General features: G+C 47.6%; 1 protein-coding gene across 4 annotated transcripts in view; it reads left to right on the top strand.

Moving 5' to 3' along the window:
• Positions 1–5,947: 5,947 nt before the first annotated feature.
• tfap4 (transcription factor AP-4 (activating enhancer binding protein 4)) overlaps positions 5,948–25,323 on the top strand; it is a 32,399-nt gene continuing 13,023 nt past the window's right edge. The window contains exons 1-3 of one of the 4 annotated variants that reach the window (XM_072481428.1): positions 5,948–6,156; positions 17,812–17,977; positions 18,687–18,785. In XM_072481428.1, coding sequence (XP_072337529.1) covers positions 17,903–17,977; positions 18,687–18,785 — 174 coding nt within the window. In that variant the 5' untranslated portion in view covers positions 5,948–6,156; positions 17,812–17,902. Of the gene's footprint in view, positions 6,216–6,391; positions 6,528–17,811; positions 17,978–18,686; positions 18,786–25,323 lie in introns of those variants that run through there. The other 3 variants (XM_072481426.1, XM_072481430.1, XM_072481427.1) reach the window with 3 other exon arrangements.

Here is a 25,323-nt window from a genome sequence, read left to right as displayed (position 1 = left end):
TGCTTTCTGCCAGAAGGCTCTATGAGGACCACGGTAGGTTTATTTTACTAGCTGCAAGCTAGAGCAAATTTTCCAGCTTCTTTTTCCTCATGAAACCTGAACTGAAATGCCTGCTTCTGTTAGCAAACACACAGTGATAAATTACACAAAATAACCCAGAATAATTATCACTATGGCAATATGACATGCTTTGGGATTATTCAAACAGAGCAGCAAGTAAATTATTTTACCTTCAACACAAGTCTTTGACTCTGTGATCCATTTGAATATTTTTTAGAATGGATATAATTTCCAACTCTCCAGACTACTTGGTCTATTAACAACTTAGAAATGAACATTCAGGGGCAGCACGGTGGTGCAGTGGGATAGCACTGCTGCCTCACGGCGCCGAGGTCCCAGGTTCGATCCGGCTCTGGGTCACTGTCCGTGTGGAGTTTGCATATTCCCCCCCATGTTTGCAAGGGTTTCGCCCCCACAACCCAAAGATGTGCAGGTTAGGTAGGTGGATTGGCCACACTAAATTGCCCCTTAATTGGAAAAAAGAAATGAGCATTCACCGTTCAGGTAGTATCAATTTTGACATAGGAACATTAACACAGGCTACATTTTAAGTGCAATAAACCCAGGCTTGTTGGAGTTGCATTTACATCAGTTTCGTTTTACCAGTTTCTAAAACAGATGACCCCATTTATTAGAGTTGAAACTTTAATTCCTTAAACTAAAAGTTATTTTCTAAAACATATATATTATGAATTACATATTTACAATAGCTTTCCTTTATATATGAACAAATGAACAAAGAGCAGGAGCAAGACCATTTAGCTCTTCTAATCTGTTCCACTATTTAATAAGATCATGGCTTATCTGGTAGTAACCTCAAATCTGTAACCTGCCGACTCCTGAGAATCTATCACTCCCTTGCTCACCAAGAATCTACCCCCTCTGCCTTAAAAATATTCAAAGACTCTGTTTTCACCACCTTCCAAATAGCTCGAAAGATTCATGACTCTCTGAATGAAATGATTTTGCCTCATTTCCATTTTGAATTGGCAACCCCTTATTTATTTATTTATGTTTAATTTTCCAATTAAGGGGCAATTTAGCGCGGCCAATCCACTTACCCTGCACATCTTTGGGTTGTGGGCATGAGACCCACACAGACACGGGGAGAATGTGCAAACTCCACATGGACAGTGATCCAGGGCCGGGATCAAATCAAGGTACTAGGCGCCGTGAAGCAGCAGTGCTAACTACTGCACTACCCTGCCCTTTAATTTTAAACAGTGACCCCCTAGTTCTAGATGCCCCCACAGGAGGAAATATCCTCTCCTCATTCACACTGTCAAGACGCCTCAGGATCTTATATGTTTCAATTAAGTCACCTCTAACTCTTCTGAACTCCAGCAGATACAAGCCTAGCCTGACTAACCATTCCTCATAAAACAACCCACTGTTCCAGGTATTAGTCTGGTAAACCTTCTCTGTAGTGCTTCCAATGCATTTACATCTTTCCTTAAGTAAGGCGACCAATACTGTACACAGTATTGTAAATGTGGTCTCACTAGTCTCCTGTACAACTGAAGAATAACCTCCCTATTTTTTTATTTAATTCCCTTCACAAGAAATTAAAATATTCTATTAGCTTTCCTAATTACATGCTGTACCTGTATATTAGCCTTTTGCTATTCATGTCCTCAGGCCATCCTAAAGTGCGTAACAGTTGATTCATTACATTTTTGTGAAGTCATTGTTGTAATGTCAGAAACACAGCGGCCAATTTGCACACAGCAAGGTTCCACAACAACGAGATAAATGATCAGATATTCTGTTTTTGGTGTTGATTCAGAGACAAATGCAAGTCAGAAGAGGTCCCCCATTGTTTGCCAAATAATACCATAAAAACATAGAAGATAGGAGCAGGAGGAGGCCATTCGGCCCTTCAAGCTTGCTCCGCCATTCGTTACGATCATGGCTGATCATCCAACTCAATAGCCCAATCCTGCTTTCTCCCCATAACCCATGATCCCATTCGCCTCAAGTGCCATATCTAGCCGCCTCTTGAATGTATTCAATGTCTTAGCCTCAACTACTTCCTGTGGTAATGAATTCCACAGGCTCACCACTCTTTGGGTGAAGAAATGTCTCCTCATCCCTGTCCTAAATGGTCTACCCTGAATCCTCAGACTCTGGCCCCTGGTTCTGGACACACCTCCCATTGGGAACATCCTCCCTGCATCCACCTTAACTAGTCCTGTTTGAATTTTATAAGTCTCTATGAGATTCCCCCTCATTCGCCAGAACTCCAGCGAAAACAATCCAAACCTAGTCAATCTCTCCTCGTACGTCAGTCCCGCCATCCCCGGAATCAGCCTGGTAAATCTTCGCTGCACTCCCTCGAGAGAAAGAACATCCTTCCTCAGAAAAGGAGACCAAAATTGTGCACAATATTCTAGGTGTGGGCTCACTAAGGCCCTGTATAATTCCATCCCTGCTCGGTACTTGAAACCTCTCACAATGAAAGCCAACATACCATTTGCCTACTTCACCGCCTGCTGCACCTGCATGCTTATCTTCAGCGACTGGTGCACAAGGACACCCAGGTCCCGCTGCACGCTCCCCTCTCCCAATTTACAGCCATTCAGATAGTACATCCACATGAACAGGCAAATAGGGTCTTGGTTTAATGTCATATTAAAATAATAATGGCTCCCAACCTAGATTCTACATTTAAATCCTGGAGCTGGGTTTAACCCACAGTTTTGTGACTTGGAGAAAATAACCTAAGCAAGCTCATATTTGCAGCCTTTGGCCCCACCTTCTTCCATCTGTTCAAATGTCAGTTTCCTATCATCCAACCTAATATTGGAGGAATTTAGAAGACTAATTAAAACAGTTTTTATTTCTTGCCTAATGGAATAGAAGGGTTAAGAAGCCACAAGCTGCCACAGGACTAAACGAGGAGTGTGACTGGACAGAAGTCATTGCATGATTCCTCTGAAATTGGCAACATTATTTCGGGGGCGGAGAGGGGTAGTCAAGAAGAGGTGACTTTAAAATTTAGATGTTTTTACTTTTGTGCTAACACCTTTCTACTCCTACATGTATTTAGGGGCTGGTTTAGCATAGTGGGCTAAACAGCTGGCTTGTAATGCAGAACAAGGCCGGCAGCACGGGTTCAATTCCCGTACCGGCCTCCCCGAACAGGTGCCGGAATGTGGTGACTAGGGGCTTTTAACAGTAACTTCATTGAGGCCAACTTGTGACAAGCGATTATTATTTTAATCTTAGTTATTTTGATCTAATTTATAACCTTGTCACATTTCGTGCACATTTTGGCTGCTGCACTGATCCCGAGCCCATCACTACTGTTTCCTTCTTTTCTGCTGTTTCCATTTTTCTCTTTAGCCTTTCCCACTATTATGTGTCCTTTCTCTGCTCTGCCCCTAAGGTTTTTTTTTTCATTTGTTCAAGAGGTGTGGACATCACTGGCAAAACCAGCACTTCTTGCCCTCCCTAATTGTTCTTGAGAAGGTGGTGGTGAGTTACCTTCTTGAACCACTGCAGTCCATGTGGTGTAGGTACACCCACAGTGTTGTTCGGGAGGGAGTTCCAGGGTCTCGTCCCAGTGACAGTGAAGAAATGGTGATATATTTTGTGTGGCTTGGAGGTAGTGGTGTTCCCACCATGGGAATTGTTCCTTTAAATTGTGCATGCTAATCAGTTGTTTAATAAAGGTGAGGGAGGGAAACAAAGGAATAGTCATCAAGTTAGCCGAGCATCTGTTACTGAGAAATTGGTGGTCGATAATTAAGGATAGCAATGAGCACCATAAAAATGTTCAGCTTTACTCATGCTCATTAAAACATTTTCAGATGCTCCAAAGTCCATTTATGTCTGAGTGACCCTGAGAAAATCCTCCCCCCATCACTGCATACTTAAATTCCTAGCTATCTAGCTTTTGGCCTTTATTGATCATGTTTTCTTGGCAGCTACTGATTCACTCAATCTCACTCTCTCCACAACCTTTAATGTCCTGTCTCTTTCTCTGGAACTAGTACCCTTTCTCACCCTAATGTTCCCTAGATATAGCCCTCATAAATGGCTTGCCCCCCATTTTCCCATTTACCTGCTGCCCCTTGGCGACATTATGCAAAATAATGGTGTCAAGTTTCCATAGGTACGCTGACCATATCCAGATATGATGTGGAGATGCCGGCGTTGGACTGGGGTGAGCACAGTACGAAGTCTTACAACACCAGGTTAAAGTCCAACAGGTTTGTTTCGATGTCACTAGCTTTCGGAGCGCTGCTCCTTCCTCAGGTGAATGAAGAGGTCTGTTCCAGAAACACATATATAGACAAATTCAAAGATGCCAAACAATGCTAGGAATGCGAGCATTAGCAGGGGATTAAATCTTTACAGATCCAGAGATGGGGTAACCCCAGGTTAAAGAGGTGTGAATTGTACCAAGCCAGGACAGTTGGTAGGATTTCGCAGGCCAGATGGTGGGGGATGAATGTAATGCGACATGAATCCCAGGTCCCGGTTGAGGCCGCACTCATGTGTGCGGAACTTGGCTATAAGTTTCTGCTCGACGATTCTGCGTTGTCGCGGGTCCTGAAGCCAGATATCCAGATAGCCTCTTGACCCCCTCCTTTGTTTCGAAATTGTGACTGCCTGTCTGACATCCAGAACAGGAAGAGCAAAATTTCCCCCTAATTAAATATTGGGAAGACATAATTCATTGTCTTTGGTTCCCATCATAAACTCCGTTCTCGAGCACCAACTCTTTCTGAAGCTGGACTGTTCGCAACTTGTTTTCGACGAGCTTCCTACATTTGCACCAACACTCAGACTGCCAAAAACTTTGGAATTGCCTCCTGTTTCCTCCTTTCATTCAGACTCTCCTTTGAGAAGCTACCTCTGATCATATTTTGGGGCATTTGGCCTAATATCATGGCTCGGTTTCAAATGTTATTATATAACATTCCTGTAAAGCACCTTGGGATATTAAAGGCACTATATAAATGCAACTGGCTGATCTAACAAAGATGTGGAATCTCATCAGAAAGTTGCCATCGCTCATTTAAATCGCGGTGATTTCTATCAGGTCACTCCCACACGTGCAGTTGGTGGGGATGGATGGGGGAAGTATCTGGTCAATTTGCCCCAATGCCAGAACAAGGGGAGTACTCCTGTGATCTTGAAAGCTGCAAAAAAAATCCCAACTGACTTCCGACTGTGAAATGCTTGAGTGACAGGAAACAATGGAATGGAACTTCTTACCACCAGAACTGGCAGGCAGACTATTGTGTGCTTAAATACCTTGAATAATTTTTCTTCGTGGTGGGTGGGCAGTGTCACGCTACATAATGCGGGTACAACAAAGTCCCACCCCTTTCAGAGAAAAAAAACATTGTTTTCTGCTGTGCTACATTAGAATGGGGCACTAAAATAAACCAGATGGTATTTTAACATTGAGATTCTCTAGCTTGTTGCACTTCACGGAAATCCCCAGCAGTCCCTTCCTCTCTTATTACTTTTTTTCCCCAAAAGGCTGCGGTATTTAAAACAGAAAGCCAAATGTTGCTTTAAATATGCAAAAGACTGTGTCTCTTTAAAGCAGAGTCGGAATAAGTGGGCGGATGGGGTTGGATTTGCGCCTCTGTGTTCTCAGCTGCTCCAATGTCACAGAAGCTGTTGCTTTTCCTCTCAGCTTTTGCCAGCCCGTCAGCTGATGAGCCGCTTCACCCCACACACACACACACGTAGTGGCGTATGCAGAAACATCCCCCTTTTCTAATTGATCATTGTCCATTTCCTCTTTCCCCATTCTACCCCAAGTGTCCCCTCTTCCCACGAAGCCCCTTTTTGAGAAGCGAGCCGGCACCTGGCTGCACCCTGTCCGGGAGCTCGGCGAGGACCGGGGAATAGTCCTTTGTTTACATGCAATCCCGGTCCCGGCGGAAGGAGGCGGCGGTGCTGCGAAAGCACCAGCTGTTTCCCGCCATTTACAACCATCTGATAGAGCGATCAGCTGGAAACACACAGAGAACCTGCACTCAGCCAGCCTTTTATTTAACACGATTATTATTTCTGGACAATTCTTTTCTCCAGGTGCAAGACATGGAATATTTCGTGGTGCCGACTCAAAAGGTACCTTCATTCCAGGATTTCAGGAAGAGTGAGAAAGAAGTGATAGGCGGTCTCTGTAGGTGTGTACTTTTCTCTCCCCATTTATAAATATGGATATAGATATCATTTTTTTCTTTTGCTACTAACAAGCAAGGCTCCATCTGCTGTCTGCATGGAGGAGCTTGCAGAGCCCCAGGAGGAGGAGGAGAAAGAGGTGGGGGATGCGGCGTTCTTGCTATTTGCTGAATGATGGGGCTGCAGGAAGGGTTCCACGTGGATTCGGGGTTTGGAACGCGGCGGTTCTAGGGCAACGTTCCAAAGCGGAATGGATACATTCGGAGGTTCCAAACACACCCACGTGGGAAGCGCTGCAGCCACGCTGCCCGAGTTAGGTAAAGGGGGGCGGGGGGGAAGTTGGTGCGCCCACTTCCCGGACACCTATCACTCTCCCTCTCTTTCCTCCTCCTCTCAATGGGAGTCCAAACAATCCACCTTCCCCTCCTCCTCGCCCCAGGGGCGCACGTGGATCCAGTGGTCACTTTCCGGGTGTAATGTGTGGACGGTCGGGTCAATTTTTAAAAAATATCGAAAAGATTCGCCCTGTCGGCTCCTGAGGGGTGATTTGAGCACCTCCTTCGCGCCCCCCCCACCTCCTGGAGCTGGGGTTGGGGCCGTGCGGCGCTTCGGGCCTGCCTGCTCCTCCGCAGCCCAGCTGGAGGTAGCAGGCGTAGGGCATCATGGGAGCTGTAGTCCATCCTTGCCGCACGGACCTCTGGGGTTGTAGTTTTGCGCTGCAGAAAGCATCCTTATGCCCCCCACACATCCAGCTCAGTCTGATCTGTCCATTCAAGGACTATGTAAAGGATTGCAAATTATACGAAAATGGAGTCATTTTTAAAATAAGCTTGATTATATTGGGACAAAAACTAAATACGATGGATATTAGAAATCTTAAATAAAAACAGACTAAGCTGGAGATCCTGGTAGTTCTGCTGGGCATCGGAGGAGAGAGAAAGTTAGTTTCAGGTCGATGACTTTTCATCAGAACCCGGTCATCGACCTGAAACTCTTGATTATGTCTTGCCAGATCAGCAGGGACCTGGAGCTAATGTTTTGAATCTGGATGACTCTTTGTCAATGCTGGAGAGAACTGGAAATAGGGTCGAATTTATACTGTTTGGAGGGGGCACGGAGCAGGATCGAGGTGGACAGAAAGACAAAAGGAACGTAAATAGGGATGATCAAGGCTAATTAGTTGCTTTATTTCTGGGCCAATCACCTAGGGACCCGGGTTTGATTCCCGGCTAGGGTCGCTGTGTGGAGTCTGCACGTTCTCCCCGTGTCTGCTGGTTTCCTCCGGGTGCTCCAGTTTCCCCTCTCAAGTCCCGAAAGACGTGCTTGTTAGGTGAATTGGACATTCTGAATTCTCCGTTGGTATACCCGAACAGGTGCCGAAGTGTGGCAACTAGGGGCTTTTCACAGTAACTTCATTGCAGTGTTGATGCAAGCCTACTTGTGACACTAATAAAGATTATTATTAAATAGAATAACAGAAATTAACTGAGGGTTGTTAAAAGGTGCTGCCCTCCTGGTAGGGGCACTGGCCCGAAAATAACAAAAAAAGAATGGAAACAACAGCATTAAATCATAATGTGAAAAGAGGGATCGATAAAGCAATCCAACCCCTGCGGTACTCACCAGGCGCAGACGGCCTTGAGAATGCCCATGGACACCGCATGCTTCCTCTCCAGGGATACCCGGCTGCGAATAAAGCCGCATAAGATGGGAAGGCAGTCCAGCCGGACAACCCCCTCGATCGTCCGCTGCCTGGACCTGTCAATAGCGAGCTTCGCCCCAGGAGCAGGTTCATGGGCTCCTCTGCCTTCCCCAGCCCTCTCCACACCAGGTAGATCAGGAGCACGGCGCTGAAGTGCAAACAATATGTCAACAACAACATTGTCAAAAAATCAAAGAGTGCGGCCTAGAACATTAAAAATTGTATTTTTTATTTTTTTATAAATAATTTTTATTGAAGTTTTCTCAAAATATCAACAACGAAATGTAAAAGGAACCCAATAGAATTAAATACAGAACAAAATAAAACAACCCCATGCCCCCCTCCCCTATACATAAATAATAAATTAACCCCCCGAATTAACACATAGCAAATATATACACACCCTCAGATCCCCCAGTATAGACAAACAAAAATAAAATAGAACCCACCTCCCGGGTTGCTGCTGCTGCTGACCATTGTCTACCGTTCTGCCAGGAAGTCCAAGAACTGCTGCCACCGCCTGAAAAATCCTTGCACCGATCCTCTTAAGGCAAATTTCAACTTCAACCCGGTGCCTTCCCCGCCTGCATGCTCCCTATCCCTTTGGCCAGCTCCTCCAGCCCAATCGGGGCCCCTAATCCCGCCACCAGTCCCTCCTCCACCTTCGGGAACCTCAATTGGTCCAGAAAGCGGCCCATCCCTCCCTCCTCCAGTGGGGGCTCGGACCGATACAGTTCCTCATAGAAGTCCTTGAAGACCCCATTGATACCAACCCCACTCCGCACCACACTCCCTCCCCTATCCTTAACTCCCCCGATCTCCCTAGCTGCATCCCGCTTCCGAAGCTGATGCGCCAGCATCCGGCTTGCCTTTTCCCCATATTCATAAACCGCCCCCTGGGCCTTCCTCCACGGCGCCTCCGCCTTCCTGGTGGTCAACAGGTCGAATTCGGCCTGGAGGCTACGCCTCTCCCGCAACAGTCCCTCCTCCGGCATCTCCGCGTACCTCCTGTCTACCCTCACCAGCCTCTCCCTCTCGCTCTGCTCTCTCCATAAGACATAGGAGCGGACGTAAGGCCATTCGGCCCATCGAGTCCACTCCACCATTCAATCATGGCTGATTTCAACTCCATTTACCCGCTCTCTCTCCATAGCCCTTAATTCCTTGAGAAATCAAGAATTTATCAACTTCTGTCTGAAAGACACTCAACGTCCCGGCCTCCACGGCCCTCTGTGGCAATGAATTCCACAGACCCACCACTCTCTGGCTGAAGAAATTTCTCCTCATCTCTGTTCTAAAGTGACTCCCTTTTATTCTCCTCTCCTTGTGGGCCCTAATGGAGATCAGCTCTCCCCTAACCACTGCCTTCAGCGCCTCCCAGACCATCCCCACTCGGACCTCCCCATTATCATTGGCCTCCAGGTATCTCTCTATGCTTCCTCGGACCCGCTCGCTCACCTCGTCCGCCAACAGCCCCACCTCCAAGCGCCACAATGGGCGCAGGTCCCTCTCCTCCCCCAGCTCTAGGTCTACCCAATGCGGGGCGTGATCCGAAATGGCTATCGCCGAGTACTCGGTATCCTCTACTCTCGCTATCAGCACCCTGCTCATAATAAAAAAAGTCGATCCGGGAATAGGCTTTATGAACATGCGAGAAGAATTAAAATTCCCTAGCCCCCGGCCTTGCAAATCTCCAAGGGTCCACCCCTCCCATCTGGTCCATAAACCCCCTCAGCACTTTAGCCGCTGCCGGCTTCCTACCTGTCCTAGACCTGAAGCGGTCCATTGCCGGATCCAACACCGTGTTAAAGTCCCCCCCCCTCGTTATCAGGCCCCCCACTTCCAAGTCCGGGATCTGACCCAACATGCGCCGCATAAAACCCGCATCGTCCCAGTTCGGGGCGTCCACGTTGACCAGCACCACACTCTCCCCTTGCAGCTTACCACTTACCATTACATACCTACCGACATTGTCTGTCACAATGCTCAATGCCTCGAACGACACCCTCTTTCCCACCAAGATCGCCATCCCCTGGTTTTTGGCACCCAGCCCCGAATGAAACACCTGACCTACCCACCCCTTCCTTAATTTTACCTGGTCTGCCACCTTCAGGTGTGTCTCCTGGAGCATGACCACATCCGCCTTCAGCCCCTTCAGGTGCGCGAACACCCGGGCCCGCTTAACCGGCCCGTTCAGTCCCCTTACATTCCAGGTTATCAGCCGGATCAGGGGGCTACCCGCCCCCCTCCCCCGCCGACTAGCCATAACCCCTCCTCGGCCAGCCACGCGCCCGCACCCCACACCCAGCCCGTTCCCCACGGCGGCAGACCCCTGTCCCAACCCCCTCTACTCGCTCCAGCTCCCCCTTGACCATACCAGCAGCAACCCGGTTCCCCCCCACACCCCTCCAGCTAGGACCCCTCCTAACTGCTTTGCTCCCCCCATTGCACTCCCGCAAGTCAGCTGACTCCTGCTGACCCCAGCCACTCCCGCCTCTCCTTCGACTCCTCCCATTGTGGGACTTCCCCTCCTCCTCCATTACCCATCAGCAGGCTCTCCGCCTCCCCCTTCCATCCCAACCGTGGGAAACAACCCTCGCTTCCCTGGCCCCGCCCCCTCCAGCGCGGGAAAAAGCCCGCACTTTCCACCTGCCTGGCCCCGCCTCCTCTGGCGCTGCTCCTTTTGCAGGCCCAGTCCCCTCACCCCCGACTCGGGCCTCCCCCTCCCCCGTGGGGCCCCATCCCCCCCCTACCGGCCATCCACCCCTACTCCGTTTACTTGCCCCCCTCCAAGAGCCCACCCGACAGACCCACCCAAAACAGTGCCCAACCCACCCTAACCACCCTCACCGAACCAAAAAGAAACAAGAGCAAAGAACCCCCCCCTCAAAATGTAACACACCAACAGCAATCCCGATCACCCATCCCGACCCTCAGTTTGTGTCCAGCTTCTCGTCCTGAACAAAGGCCCACGCCTCCTCAGGAGACTCAAAAGTATGGTGCTGGTCCTTGTAGGTGACCCACAGTCGCGCCGGCTGCAGCATGCCAAACTTCACCCCCTTCCTGTGCAGCACCGCCTTCGCCCGATTGTACCCGGCCCTCTTCTTCGCCACCTCCGCGCTCCAGTCCTGATATATTCGAACGTCTGCGTTCTCCCACCTGCTGCTCCTCTCTTTCTTGGCCCACCTGAGTACGCACTCCCGATTAGTGAACCAATGAAACCGCACCAGCACCGCCTGCGGCGGCTCGTTAGCCTTGGGCCTCCTCCAGCTCCAGGGGCCACTGGAAGGACCCAGCTCCCATCAGCGAGTTTAACATGGTGACCACATAGGCCCCCACGTCCGGCCCCTCCAGCCCCTCCGGGAGGCCCAGGATCCGCAGATTCTTCCGCCTCGACCAATTCTCCATCTCCTCGAACCGTTCCTGCCATTTCTTGTGGAGCGCCTCGTGCGCCTCCACCTTTACCGCTAGGCCCAAGATCTCGTCCTTGTTATCTGAGATCTTTTGTCGGACCTCACGGGTCGCCACCCCCTGGGTCGTCTGGGTCTCCAGCAGCTTATCAATAGAAGCCTTCATCGGCTCCAGCAGGTCCCCTTTGAGCTCCCTGAAGCAGCGCTGAATGACCTTCTGCTGCTCCTGCGCCCACTGCATCCACGCTGCCTGGTCCCCGCTCACCGCCATCTTGCACTTCCCTCGCACCTTCTTTGGGTTCACCACCACTTTTTTAGTCGCCCCGCCCCTGGTCCAAGCCATACGCTGTCGGGGGGATGTTGCAGTTTTCTTCCCACACCGGGAAATGTTGAAAAAATGCTGTTGGGGGCCCTGAAAAGAGCCCAAATGTCCGTTCCAAGTGGGAGCTGCCGAACGTGTGACTTAGCTCTGCATTGCCGCAACTGGAAGCTCGGTATAGAAAATTCAATAGACATGAGGCACAGACTCTTCAAGACATCAAAAATGGCAAAGAAAGGGGCAGCATGTGGCGCAGTGGTCAGCACTGGAATTGCAGCGCTGGGCACCCTGGTTCGAATCCCGGCCCTGGGTCACTGTCCATGTGGAGTTTGCACATTCTCCCCATGTCTGCGTGGGTTTCACACCCACAACCCAAAGATGTGCAGGTTAGGTGGATTGTCCACACTAAATTGCCCCTTAATTGGTATAAATAAATAATTGGCTACTTTAAATTTGAAAACAAATGGCATGGTGGCTAATAGGGATGCTGATAGTGGCACGTTAATAAATCAGAATGTGTTAATGGCAGAACAAAAGTAAACAGTGTGTCAAAGGACATCTAGGAACATGGAACAGATGGCCCAAGTGGGGAGGGGGAACAATGGTGAGGGGAAAACGGATAGATGGAAAAAATGAATTGATAGAAATAAAAATGGGATGAAGGTGAAGGAGAGAGTTCAGTTTGAAGTTGTTGAACGCAATGTTAAGTCTGGAAGGCTGTAACGTACATAATCAGAAGATGAGGTGCTGTTCCTCCAGTTTGTGCTGGGCTTCACTGGAACGTTGCAGCAGGCTAAGGGCAGACATGTGGACGTGAGGGCAGGATGGTGAGTTGAAATGGCAAATGACCGGAATATCTGGGTCCTGCTTGTGGATGGACTGAAGGTATTTGGCAGGTATAAAAGCAGTCATCTAGTCTGTATTTAGTCTCTCCAATGTAGAGTAGACCGCATTGGGAGCAGCAAATGTAATAATAGACTAGATTAAAGGAGGTGCACATGAAGCGCTGCCTACATGAAAGTGTTCAGGCCCTGGATTACTGATGTTATCTTGTCTGGGGACTAACGTTTACACTTGGTCGCACACCTGATTACCCTGAATCTACAACCGAACAACAGGCTATTTCGCTCAACTGTTCACTGCTATTTGATACAATCCTCCTCCACACACTTTACCTCTTTCTCCCCTGACATCCTTCTCCCTCATATATGCATTAAGCCCCCCTTAAATGCACAAGGGTATCAAGTTCACACCATAACACAAAAATGAGCTATATCTAAGACTTGGTGTACTAACCCTAGGGTTGTTAGATGGTGATAGTGTGGAGGAAGCTTTACTCAGTATTTAGTCTGTGCTATACCTGCCTCAGGAGTGTTCGATGGACAGTTTGGAGGGAGCTACTCTGGTGAAATATGTTCACTGAATCCTTGAGTATGGGCCTCATAGAAGTTTTTTATGTAGAATGTTTTTCTCTAGTATATATTTTCATCCTGTATATTAATGGTGACCCTCTCTTCTGTTCCTTGCTGATTTGTTTTTATAGTACTTAGCAGCATCCACACGTTTGCTGCATATCATAGAATGGTTATAACACAGAAGGAGGCCATTTAGTTTGTGGCAGCTCTCATTGAGAGAACTACTCGGGCAGTACCAGTGCTCAGAATTTTCTCTGTATATTTAATTTTTAAAGATAATTATCCAATTCTCTTTTGAAAGCTACGATTGAATCTGCCTCCATTAGACTCTTGGGCAGTGTGTTCCAGATCCTAACCACTTGCTGTGTAAATACGTTTTTCCTCAGTTTGCTAACTACCTCAAATTGCTGTCCTCTGGTTCTCCATCCTTCCATCAATAGGAACAGTTTAAAAAAAAAAAAAATCCTTATCATGGGATGGTGAGTGCCGCTGGCTAGGCCAGCATTTTTTGCCCACCTCTAATTGCCCTAGAGAAGGTGGTGCTGAGTCACTTGCTTAAACCATAGCACCCACAACTGCTGTTAGGAAGTGAGTTCCCAGGGTTTGACCCAGTGACAGTGAAGAAATAGTGATTTAGTTCCATATTCAGGGTGGTGTGTGGATTGGTGGAAAACGTACAGGTGCTGTTCCCATGTATCTGCTGCTGTTATCCTTATGGTGCTGAGGGTGATGGGTTTGGAAGGTGCTGTTGAAGGAGTTGCTGCATCTTGTAGATGATACTCACTGTAAGGAGTAAATGTTGAAGATGGTGGATGGGGTGCCAATCTAGCGGGGTGCTTTGTCATGGATGGTGTTGAGCTTCTTGAAAATGAAAATGAAATGAAAATCGCTTATTGTCACAAGTAGGCTTCAATGAAATTACTGTGAAAAGCCCCTAGTCGCCACATTCCGGCACCTGTTCGGGGAGGCTGGTATGGGAATCGAACCGTGCTGCTGGCCTGCCTTGGTCTGCTTTAAAAGCCAGCGATTTAGCCTAGTGAGCTAAACCAGCCCCTGATTGTTGGAACCCCATTCATCTAGGCAAATGGAGAGTATTCCTTCGCACTCCTTTTTAAAAAATATATTTAGAGTATCCAATTCATTCTTTCCAATTAAGGGGCAATTTAGCGTGTTCAATCTACCTACCTTGCACATCTTTGGATTGTGGGGCCGAAACCCACGCAAACATGGGGAGAATGTGCAAACTCCACACGGACAGTGACCCAGAGCCAGGATCGAACCTGGGACCTCGGCGCCGTGAGACTGCAGTGCTACCACTGCGCCACCATGCTGCCCTTCCTTCGCACCCCTTACTTGTGCCTTGCAGATGGTGGACAGGCTTTGGGGAAGTTACCTGTCGCAGAATTTCTAAACTCAGACTTGCTCTTGCAGCCATATTATTGAAATGGCTAGTCCAGTTCAGTTTTTGGTCAATGGTAACCTTTAGGACGTTGATAATGGGGATTCAGTGATGGTAATGCCATTTAATGTTAGGGGGAGATGGTTAGATTCTCTCTTGTTGGAGATGTTCATTGCCTGGCACTTGTGTAAATTGAATGTTACTTGCCACTTATAAGCCCAAGCCTGAATGTTATCCAGGTCTTGCTGTATATGGTCAGGGACTGCGTATCTGAGTAGTTGCGAATGGTGTTGAATGCTATGCAATTATCAGTGAGCATTCCCACTTCTGACCTTATGATGAAGGGAAAGTCGTTGATGAATCATCTAATGATGATTGCACCTAGGACACTATCCCGAGGAACTCCTGCAATGACATCCTGGGACAGAGATGATTGACCTCCAATAACCACAACTATCTTCCTTAGTGCTAGGTGTGACTCCAACTCGAAGTTTTCCCTGCTTCCTATTGACTTCAGTTTTGCTGGGGCCCCTTGATGCCACATTCTGTCAAATGCTGCCCTGATGTCAAGGGCAGTCACTTCACCAGTTTCTTCCTTCCCACCCTGTCTGAAACCCTATAATTTTAAATGCCCCTATTAAATCTGTAAATCCTCCTCTTTTTAAAAAAAAAAACAGCCCCAGCTTTTCCAATCTATCCTTGCAACTGAACGGGGTGATATCATAGTGGTAATGTTTAATGAGTGAGTGTTGTGCACTCTGCCCAAAATCAGGCCCTTGGCTCATTGTCTGCCGATGCTTCATCCTGAACTATTTTCTTCACAGATTTTGTCACTCCCTTCCACTCTTGGGGGCAGAGCGAGGAGGAGTCCCCAAGTTTACCTCAGCTGGAACAGGAATCAAACTGCATTGTTGATGTTGTTCTGAACCACACAGTAGCCATCTAGCCAATTGAGCTAACCTGCCCCCAACAGTGGTAATATTAGTGATAATAATTCAGGGACCCGGACCAACACTCCACCAGAGCAGTTGCCGGCATTTGAATTTAATTAATAAATCTGGAATAAAATATTAATTGTATTAATAATCATGAGACTACTGGATTGTTGTAAAAACCCATCTGATTCACTAATACTGTTTAGCGGAGGAAATCTGCTATCCCTATACAATCTGGCCAACATGTGATTACAGGTCCACAGCATGTGGTTGACTCTCATTCCCAGGACCATTCTAGTAAAACTTTTCTGCACCTGCCCCACTCTTTCACATCCTTCCTAAAGTGGTGCCGGAATTGGACACAATGAGGTTGAATCAGAGATATATAAAGGTTCATCATAGCTTGCTTGCCTTGTACTCTTTGGCTGGAATTTCCTGGTTGTTCACGTTGGGGGGATCTTCCGGACCTGTTGACGACGTACCCCCACTGGGGGTTTCGTGGGTGAATGGGGTGTGTTCAACAGGAAACTCTGTTGTCAACAGCGGGACGAGAAGACCCCGTTGCCGACTAATGGCGGGCTGCCTCCGCAAAACATGTGGTGGGTTGTGTGGAAAGTCCTGCCTTCTAATTATAAAGCCCAGAAACCCCAATGTCCCTTTAACTGCTTTCTCAACCTGTCCCGCCATCTTCAATGATTTATGCACAAATGCCCCCAGGTCCCTCTTTTGCTGCTGAATTGTACCCTTTAAGTTAAAATCTCTCTCCTCAATCTTCCTACCAAAATGTATCACTTCACACTGCTCTGCATTAAATTTAATCTGTCACATGTTCGCCCATTTTAGCAGCCTGTCTATGTTTTCTTGAAGTCGACGACTATTCTCCTCACAGTTCTCAATCTAGTTGTATCATCTGTAAATTTTGAAATTGGGCCCTGCACACTCAGTTTAGGTCATTAATATAGATCAAGAAAAGCAGTGAAACTAATATTGACTATATACCTTTCTCCAGTCTGTAACACAACCATTCACCACTGATCTTTGTTTCCTGTCACTCAGTCAACTTCATATCCACGCACTGAAAAGGCTAAGGAAACTGACTGGCGTGAGAGAGTGTTTAATAATTATTGAGTTAGGAAGTTCGGTAAATGAAAACTACTTGTTAATTTGTGACTGAATTTCTGAAGCAGGCAGCCTGAATAATTTTACTTTTTTTGACATTCCTTTTGCATGAAAAAAGTCAATTTAATATAATTGAGATTTTGCATCTGCATGCACATCCTGTCGACAGTTTCCTTTTGTAAATTCCTGTTTTACGTTTCTAGTGGAAAAATGTAGAATGTGTCTCATTGTAACTGCACTCTCTTGTGCTACAACACAATTGGCCGGAAGTAGTAATTGCAACCTGACTGGTGTTCATATAGGCAACTTTCATTATCAATGTAGATATAGAAAATAATGGCGATACAAAAATGTGAGCTAAAATGTTAATCTAACTATCCAAAACCTATGGATCTTACTCTCCAGTATGGTTCTATTTTGATTACTGGATGTAGCACCGTCAATATGATGTGAGGCAGGTTGAGGTAATGTCAATTGAAGGCTTTATTAAGCAGAACTTTATCCCCAGCAGCGTGGTTACAGAATGCAACTGCTGAGGGAAATGGAGGGTAAAACTGGGTTCTTATACCGGCATTTCTGGGTGGAGTCCAGTAGGTGGCAGATCCTATCAGGACCTGGCATCCCTCCACCAATAGCCTGTTGACACGTGATGTACCGTATTACCCCTAATACATACCACCACACTGGATCTGTATTGCTTTTACAGGCATTTGTGTGGTAGAATGAGAGAGACAAGAAGAAGGAACCTGTGTTAGTTGCTGCAGAGGTTCAGACCAGCAGGCTCTGATGCAGCAGATTGTGTCACTCAAATTGGACTCATTGTCTCTGTGTTGTGCAGGGGTAGGTCTGGTCACAGACCAGTGACTCCTGCCAGAAGCTGTTGAGTATATAAACACCAGATGAAAGTGGGATTGGGCATGACCATGATGCCTATGTAGTCAAATAACCCCCACTAAAATGTCTTTACATGTGAATAATGGTCATTCCGGTGATGTGCTGCAAGATAAATTGTTAGAAAGTGAATTGTGGGGCAGCACGGTGGCACAGTGGTTAGCATTGTTGCCTACGGTGTTGAGGACCCAGGTTTAAATCCCGGCCCTGGGTCACCGTCCATGTGGAGTTTGCTCATTCTCCCCGTGTCTGCGTGGGTTTTGCCCCCACAACCCAAAAGATGTGCAGGGTAGGTGGATTGGCCACGCTAAATTGCCCCTTAATTGGAAAAAATAATTGGGTACTCTAAATTTTAAAAAAAGAAAGTGAATTGTGGGGATAAAGATATGATTATCTTGATTTTTTTTCCAGCTTGGCTAACATCCCACTGACCCAGGAGTCTCAGAGAGACCAGGAGAGGAGGATACGGAGAGAAATTGCCAACAGCAATGAGAGGCGCCGAATGCAAAGCATTAACGCTGGGTTCCAATCCTTGAAAACACTGATACCACACACTGATGGCGAGAAACTCAGCAAGGTCAGGCGCCAACTGGTCCACCTCCATATGCACAGTTCCCAACAGGGGTGCTCAGAATCAGAGAGGGGGTTACAACATTTGGAATTGAGGGGGTGGGGCCAGGGGCTTGTTTTAAGCGTATTCTATTTTGCCGTGACACGTTTGTCACATTTTACTGGACAATTTTACTGGCTTCATAGCTCCAGGATCCCAGGTTCGATTCTCCGCTGGTTCACTGTCTGTGCGGAGTCTGCACGTTCTCCCCGTGTGTGCATGGGTTTCCTCCGGGTGCTCCGGTTTCCTGCCACAGTCCAAAGACGTGCAGGTTAGGTGGATTGGCCATGCTAAATTGCCCTTAGTGTCCAAAAAGGTTAGGAGGGGTTATTGGGTTACGGGGATAGGGTGGAAGTGAGGGCTTAATGTGGGTCGGTGCAGACTCGATGGGCCGAATGGACTCCTTTTGCACTGTATGTTCTATGTAATTAGTGGGTTTCAGCAGTGAGGGATTAAATGAGTCCAATTGGGTGATGGAGGAAAGTCTTACAGTGCAGTGCTACTAATGATGAGGGCCTGCTGTAACTGTTTAACAAATGCATAATTGGAGAAAGTCCCAATCATCAACTTCCCTCATGATGCATTTTTCTCCAATTGAGACCATTTGGTTTCAGTGATGAAGTACCACCCTGACTGGAGGCCCAATTCATGCTCCTGTTATTTCTCTTCCCCACAGGCAGCCATTTTGCAGCAAACGGCAGAATATATCTTTTCACTTGAGCAAGAGAAAACCCGACTACTTCAGCAGAACTCACAGTTGAAGCGCTTCATTCAGGTGGGCATGCCGCCTGGAATTGGTGGGGCAGGGGATGGTGTGGGCAATGGCTGGTGGCAGTGTTCCTGGGATGTTATGGGGCATGGCCTCAACAGATTGATTATATACAGTGTTTAGGTCAATGTGGGGGTGGTACAGTTAGGCGAGGGTCTTATAGATCATGATGCTGGTAGTGGGCTGCACACTGCATTTTTCAAAGACGCCCTTCATGGACGACATATGCTCCCTATGAACAACAGGTGGTGGACAGAGGATATCAGCTGGAAAGGAGGGGGTAATACAATCAATCCATTGGCATTTTCAAAGCACAAGTATGCCCCAACAGTATGGGACCCCATTGAGTACAGACCCAGAGTCCTCAATAGCTCGACAACATAAGACCAGCCCTTTATTCCCTGTATCATTCTTGCGAGCCTCCTCTAGACACCATTCAAGGCCAACAGATCCTTCCTTCGATACGGGCCCAAAACTGCTCACAATATTCCAAATGGGGTGTGACCAGAGCCTTAAACAGCCTCAGCTGTACATCCCTGCTCTTGTATTCTAGCCCTCTCAAAACGAATGCTAACATTGCATTTGCCTTCCCGACTGCCAACTGAACCTGCATCTTAACCTTAAGAGAATCCTGAACTAGGACTCCTAGGTTCTATTTAGAAAATAGTCTATGCCTCTTCTTCCTACCAAAGTGCATAACCTACACTTTTCCACATTGTATTTCATCTGCCACTTCTTTGCCCAGTCTCCTAGCCTGTCCAAGTCCTTCTGCAGCCTCCCCGCTTCCTCAACACTACCTGACCCTCTGCATACCTTTGTATCATCTGCAAATTTAGCAACAATGCCCTCAGTTCCTTCTTTCTAATGGTACATAGATACATAGAAGATAGGAGCGGGAGGAGGCCTTTTGGCCCTTCGAGCTTGCTCCGCCATTCATCACGATCATGGCTGATCATCCAACTCAATAGCCTAATCCTGCTTCTCCCCATAGCCTTTGATCCCATTTTCCCCAAATGCTATATCTAGCCGCCTCTTGAATAGTTGTGCTCCAAACAATGACCCCTGGGGAACACCACTAGTCACTGGCTGCTATCCTGAAAAAGACCCGTTTATCCCCACTCTCTGCCTTCTGCCAGTCCTCTATCCATGCCAGTACCTTGCCTTTAACACCATGGGCTCTTATCTTATTTAGCAGCCTCCTGTACATCTTATTTAGCAGCCTCCTGTACAGCACCTTGTCAAAGGCCTTCTGGAAATCCAAAAGATTAGATCCACTGGCTCTCCTTTGTCTAACTTCCTCATTACCTCTTCAAAAATTCTTTTTTTTAAATAAATTTAGTGTACCCAATTAATTTTTTCCAATTAAGAGGCAATTTAGCGTGGCCAATCCACCTAGCCTGCACATCTTTGGGTTGTGGGGGTGAAACCCATGCAAACACGGGGAGAATGTGCAAACTCCACACGGACAGTGACCCAGAGCCGGGATCGAACCTGGGACCTTGGCGCCGTGAGGCTACAGGGCTAACCCACTGCACCACCTTGCTGCCCCTCTTCAAAGAATTCTAACAGATTTGTCAGGCATGACCTCCCCTTGACGTAGTCATGCTGACTCAGTCCTACTTTATCATGCACTTCCAAGTACTCCGCAATCTCATCCTTAATAATGGACTCTCAAATCTTACCAACGACCAAAGTCTGGCTTATTGGCCTATTATTCCCCATCTTATGCCTCCCTCCCTCCTTAAACATGTTACATTTGTCATTTTCCAGTGCTCTAGGACCCTCCCTGACTCCAGTGATTCCTGAAAGATCATCACCAATCCCTCCAGAATTTCCTCAGTTATCACCTTTAGAACCCTAGGGTGTAGTCCATCCGGCCTGGGTGATTTAACCACCTTCAGACCTTTCAGCTTCCCCAGCACCTTGTCCTTAGTGATGGCCACGACACTCACCTCTGCCCCCTGACTCTCTTTTGAAGTTCTGATATGCCACAGCCGTCTTCCACTGTGAAGAATGATGCAATCTTTCAGTTCCTCTGCTATTTCTTTGTTCCCCATTGCAACTTGTCCAGTCTCATTTCCCAGTGGTCTGATGTCCATTTTTGCCTCTCGCTTACCTCTTGTATATTGAAAAAAACTCTTGCAATCTTCTTTTATATTACTAGCGAGCTTAATACTCTTATTTCATCTTCTCCCTTATTGCTATTTTTTTAGTTGTCCTCTGCTTGCTTTTAAAGGCTTTCCAATCCTCTGACTTCCCACTAATCCTCATCACCTTGTATGCCTTTTCTTTTGCTTTTATGCTGTCCTTGATTTCCCTCATCAGCCATGGTTGCCTTAGCATGTTTCCTCATTCTTGGGATGCTTTTCTGTTGTGCCTTCTAAATAACCCTCCAAAACCCCTGCCATTGCTGTTCCACTGTCTTCCCTGCTTGGCTCCCCTTCCAATCAACTCTGGCCAGCTCCTCCCTCGTATCTTTGTAGTTATCTTTACTCAATCAAAATACTGTTACATCTAATTCCAGCTTCTCCCTCTCAAACGGTAGGGTGAATTTGATCATATTATGGTCACTGCCGAAGGGTTCCTTCACCTTAAGTTCCCTAATCGAGTCTGCCTTATTTGTTCATGGGTTGTGGGCATCGCTGGATGGGCATTTATTGCCCATCCCTGAGGGCATTTAAGAGTCAACCACTTTAATAATAGTAATCTTCGGGCAGCACGGTGGCGCAAGTGGTTAGCACAGTTGCCTCACGACGCCGAGGTCCCAGGTTCATTCCCGGCTCTGGGTTACTGTCCGTATGGAGTTTGCACATTCTCCCCATGTTTGCATGGGTTTCGCCCCCACAACCCAAAAGATGTGCAGGGTAGGTGGATTGGCCACGCTAAATTGCTCCTTAATTGGAAAAAAATGAATTGGATACTCTAAATTTATATGTGAAAACTAATAATAATAATCTTTATTGGTGTCACAAGTAGGCCTACATTAACACTGCAATGAAGTTACTGTGAAAAGCCCCTAGTCACCACACTCCGGCGCCTATTTGGGTACACTGAGGGAGAATTCAGAATGTCCAATTCACCTAACAAGTACATCTTTTGGAATATTGGTGTGGGTCTGGAGTCACATGTAGGCCAGACCAGATAAGGATGACAGATTTCCCTCCCTAAAGGACATTGGCGAACCGATGGGTTTTTACGACAATCGACAATGGTTTCCTGGTCACCTTTAGACTTTTAATTCCAGATATTTACTGAATTCAAATTTCACCATCTGCCATGGCGGGATTCAAAACCAGGTCCCCAGAGCATGACTCTGGATTACTGGTCCAGCGACAAGACCATTATGCCACCGCCTTCCCTCATTACATATCACCAAATCCAGAATTGCCTGTTCCTGAGTGGGCTCAACTGGAAGCTCCTCCAAAAAACCATCTCGTAGATGTTCCGCAACTTCCTTTCCTTGGGATTCACTACCAAGCTGATTTTCCCAGTCCACTTGCAGATTGAAATCCCCCATGATTATTGTAATATGCCTTTCTTGTACGCCTTTTCTATCTCCTGATTTATTTTCTGTCCCACACCCTGGCTACTGCTAGGGGGCCTGTACATAACTACCGTCAGGGTCTTTTTCCCTTTGCAATTCCTCAACTCTACCCACGCAGATTCTACGTCTTCCGACCCGATATGCTATCGATTAACTTCTTCCTATAATAATCTTTATTAGTGTCACAAGTAGGCTTACGTTAACACTGCAATAAAATCCACATTCCGGTGCCTGTTCGGGTACACTGAGGGAGAATTCAGAATGTCCAATTCACCTAACAGCACGTCTTTCTGAACTCGTGGGAGGAAACCGGAGCACCCGGAGGAAACCACGCAGACAAGGGGAAAAGTGCAGACTCCACACAGACAATGACCCAAGCTGGGAATCGAACCAATGACCGTGGAGCTGTGAAACAACAGTGCTACCCACTGTGCTAGCGTGCTGTCCACCTGCTAACCAGGCTGTCCACCTGCTAACAAGGCAACCCGCCCCCTCTGCCTGCCCTTTCGATTGGACGCATATCCTTGAATATTTAAATCCCAGTCCTAATCCCCTTGCACCCACGTCTCTGTGATTCATTATTTAGCCCTATCTGCAGCCTCAGTTATGCGATTTGCCAGGTCTCTGGTCCCAGCATGATTCAGGTGAAGACCGTCTCATTGGAACAGCTCCCTCCTTCCCCAGTACTGGTACCAATGTTACATGAATTCAAACCCATTTCTCCCACACCAACCTTTGAGCCACACATTTATCTCTTAAATCTTATTGATCTTGTGCCAATTAGCTTGTGGCTCAAGTTGTAATCTGGAGATTATTCCCTTTTTGGTTCTGGTTTTTAATTTAGTCCCTAGCTGGTCATGAACCATTATCCTTGTCTAACCTATGTTGTTGGTACCTATGTGGACCATGACAACTGTTTTTTACCCTCCCACTCTGCAGCCCAAGATGAGATATCCTGAACCAGAGCACCAGGTAGGCAACACAACCTTCGGGTCTCTCGATCCTGATCACAGAGAACAGTGTCTATATGCCCCTAACTATAACCATTAGTTATAGTTTACTCAATGTCCCCACAGTCCCCGCTCTCATCCACACAGGGAGCAAGAATCTCAAACCTTTTAAAAAATATATATTTTATTAAAGTTTTCAAACACAATTTTTCCACTTTACAAATCAACATAAGAGATAACACAATAACTAATAAGTAACATTATTTAAATAAAATAGTGAACTAGCAAAGTAACAAAAAATAGTGCTCCCCCCGCCCCCCCGGGCTGCTGCTGCTGACAACCTATTTTCCCTTAACATTCCGCGAGATAGTCAAGGAACGGTTGCCACCGCCTGGAGAACCCCTGAACCGATCCTCTCAACGCAAACTTCATCCGTTCCAGTTTTATGAACCCTGCCATATCGTTTGTCCAGGCCTCCACGCCGGGGGTTTCGCTTCCTTCCACATAAGTAAGATCCTTCGCCGGGCTACCAGGGACGCAAAGGCCAGAATATCGGCCTCTTTCGCCTCCTGCACTCCCGGCTCTTCCGCTACCCCAAATATAGCTAACCCCCAGCCTGGCTTGACCTGGACCTTCACCACCTTTGAAATCACTCTTGCCACTCCCCTCCAGTACTCATCCAGTGCCGGACATGACCAGAACATATGTGTGTGGTTCGCCGGGCTTCCCAAGCACCTCCCGCACCTGTCCTCCACTCCGAAGAACCTGCTCAGCCTTGCTCCCATCATGTGTGCTCTGTGTAGAACCTTGAATTGTATCAGGCTAAGCCTGGCACACGAGGAAGAGGAATTTACCCAACTTAGGGCATCAGCCCACAGCCCCTCCTGAATCTCCTCCCCCAGCTCTTCTTCCCATTTTCCCTTCAGCTCCTCTACCAGCGCCTCCCCCTCGTCTCTCATCTCCTGATATATTTCGGACACTTTGCCCTCCCCGACCCATACCCCCGAAATCACTCTATCCTGGATCCCCTGTGTCGGGAGCAGCGGGAATTCCCTCACCTGTTGCCTCGTAAACACCCTCACTTGCATATATCTAAAGATATTCCCCAGGGGCAACTCATACTTTTCCTCCAGCGCTCCCAGGCTCGCAAACTCCCCGTCAATAAACAAGTCTCTCAATCTCCTAATTCCTGCCCGATGCCAGCTCTGGAACCCTCCGTCCATCCTTCCTGGGACAAACCTATGGTTATTCCTGATCGGGGACCACGCCGAGGCACCCGTCACCCCCTATGTCGCCTCCAATGCCCCCAGATCCTTAAGGTTGCCACCACCACTGGGTTCGTGGTATACCTTTTCGGGGAGAGCGGTAGCGGCGCCGTCACCAGCGCCTTTAGGCTTGTTCCTTTACAGGACGCCATCTCCAGCCTCTTCCACGCCGCCCCCTCTCCCTCCCTCATCCACTTGCAAACCATCGCCACATTGGAGGCCCAGTAATAGTCGTCTAGATTCGGCAACGCCAGTCCCCCTCTGTCCCTGCTGCGCTGCAGGAACCCCCTCCTTACCCTCGGGGTCTTCCCTGCCCACACAAAGCTCATAATGCTCCTGTCTATTTTCTTAAAAAAGGACTTAGTGATCAAAATGGGGAGACATTGAAACACAAAAAGAAACCTTGGGAGGACCATCATCTTGACCGCCTGCACTGTGCCCGCCAGTGAGAGCGGCAGCATATCCCACCTCTTGAACTCCTCCTCCATCTGCTCCACCAGCCGCGTCAGATTGAGTTTGTGTAGAGTTCCCCAGCTCTTGGCTACCAGAATCCCGAAATATTGGAAGCTCCTTTCCACTCTCCTTAACGGCAGGGCGTCTATCCCTCTTCCCTGATCCCCGGGGTGTACTACGAAAGCTCACTCTTCCCCATATTAAGCCTATATCCCGAAAAATCTCCAAACTCCCTCAATATCTGCATAACCTCTGTCATCCCCTCCACAGGATCCGCAGTATGTCATCTGCGTAGAGTGACACTCTATATTCCTCTCCCCCTCTAACCACCC

This window comes from Scyliorhinus torazame, chromosome 17 (genome assembly GCF_047496885.1).
Source record: "Scyliorhinus torazame isolate Kashiwa2021f chromosome 17, sScyTor2.1, whole genome shotgun sequence".
NCBI lineage: Eukaryota > Metazoa > Chordata > Chondrichthyes > Carcharhiniformes > Scyliorhinidae > Scyliorhinus > Scyliorhinus torazame.
The sequence above is the reverse complement of the archived record's forward strand: the minus strand, read 5'-3'. Positions and strand labels throughout refer to the sequence as shown.